We start from the raw sequence: 6000 nt of genomic DNA, 5'->3' as shown, positions 1-6000 counted from the left end.
AGTCATCTTCCCTAATCCAATATTTCTCAAATGGTTGGTCTTCGAGGGCCCCACTGTCTTGTTGTTAAGGTCACTCCTATCAGACCTCGTTCCCACGGTTCAGAGAATTGACAAAGGCTGACAGGTACACGAAAAAGGACTTTCGGTATCCCAACCATCACTTGCTAACAAGACTTCAGACACTGTGATCAATTTCCTTGTGTCAAAAAATGTAATCATCCCTCGAACACAGATCCTTATCTTGATAGTGTGAGGTTAAGACCAAATATAATTCCTGGATAAAAAGGTCATCAATTATTTGGAAACATAATCCCTTGTAAAGAGCTTTTCTGAAAATTATTTATTTTGTTTTTGAGAAGCCATCGGAAATTAAAATATGGACGCAGACCAGAAAGGTGAGGTTTTTGCATTGGAAACCATGGAAAAAAATAATAAAACAAAGAGGATTTAATTATACCATTTGTTTTCCATCTCTCTCATTTTTTTTTTAAAGCAGCAGGACGGCGTTGAAAGAAATAATACAGAGTGCTTCATGACCTAAGCCATTGAAATAGAATCGTTTTCTTTCTTCTTCTGGGTGCTGGTGAGTGGGTGTGAGGGCAACAAACTGCAAGGGAAACCAAAGAGAGACAGGCAGAGTTTACCCTTCAGGCTCATGAGGTAAGGACACTTAACTCATCGCATGCACCGCCACAGTCAACATGGTATTTTGTGTCAGCCTTGTGCTTTGAAAACAAAACAAAAAAACAAAACAAAAAAAAGAATAAATCATCTTATTTTGACAAATATAAATATATTTTTATGTTTTCGTATATACAATAATGACTTGCCATCATCAACAATATTAGTATTTGGGAGGAGAGAGAAAAGCAGGTCAGTAAACTCTTGCCTATGGATAGAGACACCGCAAAGACAGCCGTGATTTGATTGATGTGCTCCCGCAGTCTTGGAACACGAAAGCAAACGTTTTTTTTTAACTTAGAAGGCTGGTGGTGTGGCTGAACTCATGCCATGCCCGCTAGTCCCTCGGGCCGCGAATTTGTGTATCCTCCTCCAGCTCCCAATTAAAATTCTGTCCGGTCATTTGGTAAAACATCATGTTAAAGGGTTTGTAGAACTTGTGCAGCCGCCGTATCACGTCCGCTTCGATTTTGGGGTGAGTTCTCCCTTTGGACTTGCCTAGGCACCTCGGGGTGCTGCTGTCCTCCGGCTTCTTCAGGCACGGAAAGCCTTTTGTTTTATTAAAGTAAAAGTGTTTATCCGTAACAATCCGTTTCAGTCCTAAGAAGTCCTGTACTTTGGCCATTTCGCCGGCCGGATCCACGATGAGTCGCTCCCCGCTCACAAAGTGCATCTGAGAAAGAGGGAAGTATTGCATCCAGGTCTCCAGGTGGAGTGCATATATCCCTATACGGAGTGCGCTCCACGAGGCGTCTATGAGACCGAGAGTTCGATTCTTAAAGGCCAGAACCTCGAAAGTCGGGATCTCCGGTTTCTTGGACAGAGTCTGAGTGTAGTCCGATATGGCTCTGGTGACGGGGTTCCGCACCACGATAATGAGCTTGATGTCCCTGGCCATCGAGTGGATGCGCTTCGGGGCGTGGCTAGTCACGAAGTAGCTCGGTGTCTTCTCCATGGTGATCTGGCCTTCCAGCGTCGATGGCATCAGCTCTCTGGGAACACAAACAGCAGGAAGACATTTAGCTTTTACTTTTACTTCATACTTATATACAGTACAGACCATAGGGTTGGACTTTTAAGGCAATGATCCGATATAAAGTAGATATGCAAGCGTAAACTGTCTCTTGGCCACAGTTCGACTTGTGTTTTGAGATGACTTTCGCAAAATACCACCTACATAGTTTTCGCCTTGAAGTAAGTGAACAGGATTCTGCAAGAAAGAGGAGGTGCAGAGTGACTGGTGTATTAAATTGTGCCTTACATTAAAGATTTGAGGACACTTTCTACCACATCCATAACATGAATATGACCAATAAAAGATCATGAAATCGCCATTTCTAAGATTGTGCCGGTTCTGTCACTTTATGGTATAAATATGCAAAAAGTTTCCAACACATGCGATTTTAAATAGTGGCAATGAAACAAAATGTAGATATTCATCACTGACTAATCATCAGTTGGGCATCTTAATGCAAATGACATTCAATATTTGTATATTTATTCTATGCAAATTATCGTATTGAACATGAAACATGGAATTTTCCGGTATGCCGGACCTTTGTATCTTAAAGTAATGGTGGTCACTGATTGGTTCTTATCATGATATGAATTTGATAAGGTAAGGTAAGGTTAAACTTTATTGATCCCTCAGGATTATACAGTTGTCCAATGAGGCTGTTGGCTGTGTTTCAACTTTAATTCCAATAAAAATACAAGAAATTCCAAAAAAAAACCAACCCTGAAAAAAAAAAAACACACCTTAATAAATCCAGTAAAAGGTAAAAGTGGCTACTTTGAAGCAACTATACTTAAATAAATAATTCCACATATATTCATTCATATGTGATGCCTTCAGTGATAATCTACAATAAAACACATTGAATAAAAACTTTAAGTCCTGTACTGTATTTGGTCGGTTACATAATAACCAAGGTCTCTCACACTTGGTGTATTTATTAAGCCGGAGATTATTAAAAAAGAAAATAAGGAATATCATCAGTGGACATTATGTCGCGAGAGCTAATTACATCCGTGGAGTCATACGCGGGAGATAAAAGAAGAGAGATGAAACGGCAGGCGAGCAAGTATGCTCATTGCTTAATTGACTCCATCTGTGTTACTCCAGGAGCTGTTTTGGAACTTTTAATAATGAGTTCGCTGCATATCATTAATACCAGGGGTGCCTGGGGTATTGTTTTGTCATACATGTATTATGCATGCATGTCTCGTGCTCTTCAGAGGAGGTTTTCTTTTTTTTTTGTTTTTACTTTCCGGGCCTGTCACATTAGCGGGCGCTAGTCAGGATGAGGAACGTCGGTTTGTCATTGAATTAGTTGCGTGTACGATTTCCCCCCTGGATACTATGAGGTGCTGTTATAGTGAATTATTTTCATTCTTATTTTAGTCAGTAGAATACATTTAATCGCAAAACAGTTACAACAATTTTGACTGTTTTATTTTTCTTTATTTTATTTTATTCTTTCTTTCTCTATCAACCTTGACATTATGTTGAATATTGACGGAAAATTCAATTTAAACGGTAGAATTATCCAGGATTCATCGAAAAAAAACTAAATATAAAGCGCAAACAGAATTTGTCTCGTATTGTGTAATCCATAGCTTGATTGACGGAAACTTTTCTATTCTTTAGCATAAGAAGCGAAGCAGGATACAGTTTTTTGGGAAACAATAAAACAATGTTTGGGCCACTTTGTACTTGAGTTGAGTCACATATTATGCAGCATAACTGGGTTTTAATTTTTGGAACTGGAGGTGAATAGATTAGACTAGATTTTGCATGAAAGACGTGGCGCAGTACGTATGAAAATTGTCAGTTACGGATTAATAAAACTTTATATAAATTAGTGAAATGTACATCAAATGTTGGAGGACACTTTCTACCATTAATAAAGCATTTATTATCAAAGGTATCTTAATACAAATAACAAAAAAGATTTTTATTATATTTTATCGACATGGAACGTCAACTATTTCAGCAAATTGGCCGCGTGACGGAAGTAGCACAGACAGATAAGGTGAAAATCACCTTTAATAATTAATATTTTTAGTTATTAACATATGAAAAACAAATATAAAAATTCTGTGGTGCATACCTGTCAATGAATAAGTCGATTCTGAGTCATATGTGGTGATAAATAAAAAGCAGCAACCTGCTGGCGTCAGCAAATCGTAGTCAAAACAAAATTATCAACATTTTATGCTCTATTGTTTCATGTTTGCAAACGTTTATACGCATGTATTCTGTTAGTTATTCATGAGTAAGTTCTCCTTTGGTTTTTATACATTGTGACGTGGTTGAAATGATGAAATGCAAACACGTGAAAATAATCTGAAAGAAATCGAGTTAGTTCCCGGCAGCGCACAGTTGAGAAAGCGAACAGTACACAGGCAGGAGCATCACGTGCAGATAAGTCTTCTGTTTCTATTTCAGTATCAATAATAAAGCATAACAGTGGCCTGAAGCAAATCCTTATCAATGTTTACACCGATGCTCGTTGCAGTCCGTGCTGTTCCCTTTGTTTGTAGGCTACGTGATTCACTGCTAAATTAGAACATTAAATCCTCCTGCCATCAATTCAAGCTCTAAAACTCTACTAGGAAATGAAACGAAAGCATATTTTTGAATGTTTTAAGCTGACCTGTTTGTGTTTTTTTGCACAAACATAAATAGATGTAAGGCAGCCAAATAACACACCGGCTTAGACAAAAGTTTTTTTTTCTGTAAGTTACAGTCACATAAAGCAGATAACATGACTTAAACCCTTGTTGCTCCTTTTTTTTTGTCTTTCAACTGATATGCAAAGTCAATCAATCAATTACATATACATTTATAAATTATATATACTTTTTTAAATTAAATATAAATATATTAACTATATAAAAAAAACAACCTACATCTTGTCCATTAATGGAAAACAACATTTTTAGTGTGTCATGCATAATGTGAATTAAAAAATGCTTGCACTACACAAAACAAATCCTTCTGAAATAAAGGGGGGAAACGAAATCATGATATCACCCGCTATGTTTTTCTTGGAATAAATAAAAAGAAATTAAAAATGTTTAAATGAGTTCCCTTATCTCAATAAAATTAAAAAAAAATCGGTGATTGTTTCTTTGATGAGGCCGGATGAAAGATTTTAAACGGAAACAGTAAAGATTTAAGCGTTTTTTGTATTGTAGTTTTATATTTAAAGTTAAAAAAATACTGTTATTTTTTGCTTTTATTTAGGCTTAGGCTGGAACAATACAATTTCCAGGTGTGTCGTACATAATATGAATTAAAAAAGTTATTTGTAATGTAGTTATACAGTTACTGTTTTGTATTTACTCTTATTTTTTCTCATCCATCCATGAAACTACTATATCGTCGTCTTGATAAAGTCACATCAATCATTTACATCTCGGACGTTCTCGAAAATTAACTGTTCTCCAGCAAAGAATCCAATTTACCCTGCAAAACATAAGAGCTGCTGTACACATATCGACCAGTCTCACACACACACACACGAATGTCAGGCTGAAAATCTCACAAGTGGGCTGGTAATTGCATCTCAGTAACAGTATTGCCTTCCTGATGGGTAATTTCCCTCTGGATTATGTTTGCCTCTTGACAGTATAGAACTGTGGTTACTCCAGAGCCTGTAATGGGATATTAAACATATCTAGAGATAGAATGGTGACCCCAAAAAAAAAAAAAGAGTATTAGTTTTCATTACAGACCATCACTTTCCGCACTCTCTCTTCTGCACTAATGAATGGTTAAAGATTTTTCTAACCTTCCAAGGACTTCACCTCTAAGTAACTCAACTTCAAAGTGGAGTCCGAGGGGTTCGCCCCCCCCCCAACATGTGGCGGTAATAAAAATTGAAGAAGCTCAGACACGCCACGACGAACCACCTTGAAACTAGCAATTTCCTACGGTGCGGTCACGAGGTGGTGAATCTTTCAGGTAATGCGCCGCGGATGTTTCCGGAGCATTGCCCAAGGTTATCGTTCTAAAGGTACACACCGTTAGCTCGTGTTGTCCTTAACACCTCGCGTGGTTTTTTTTAATTATGTTATTTTATCCGAGGCGTTCAATGAGCATCAGTCATGGATCATGAACGTACGGCAGGAAGAGGAAGGATATCTGAAACGCTGATAAACAAGCTAATTTCTCCGTGCACCGTAAATGACTCCTCTGGCCTTGCAGTGTAGCGGAACCGGAGTAAACAAGAGCAAACAGTTCACTCTCGCTTCCTTTTGCTCCGCATCAGCTGCCGAGCTCAACACGGGTCATTCAGGTGGGTAGGTAAA

General features: G+C 37.9%; 1 protein-coding gene across 1 annotated transcript in view; it reads right to left on the bottom strand.

Moving 5' to 3' along the window:
- Window positions 1-476: 476 nt before the first annotated feature.
- The window catches only part of hs3st4 (heparan sulfate (glucosamine) 3-O-sulfotransferase 4), a 113107-nt gene continuing 107583 nt past the window's right edge, over window positions 477-6000 (bottom strand). The window contains exon 2 of the mRNA XM_087809782.1: window positions 477-1673. Coding sequence (XP_087665908.1) covers window positions 1019-1673 — 655 coding nt within the window. The 3' untranslated portion in view covers window positions 477-1018. The remainder of the gene's footprint in view (window positions 1674-6000) is intronic.

This window comes from Callionymus lyra, chromosome 15, assembly GCF_982586985.1.
Source record: "Callionymus lyra chromosome 15, fCalLyr1.hap1.1, whole genome shotgun sequence".
In the NCBI taxonomy this organism is placed as follows: domain Eukaryota; kingdom Metazoa; phylum Chordata; class Actinopteri; order Syngnathiformes; family Callionymidae; genus Callionymus; species Callionymus lyra.
The sequence above is the reverse complement of the archived record's forward strand: the minus strand, read 5'-3'. Positions and strand labels throughout refer to the sequence as shown.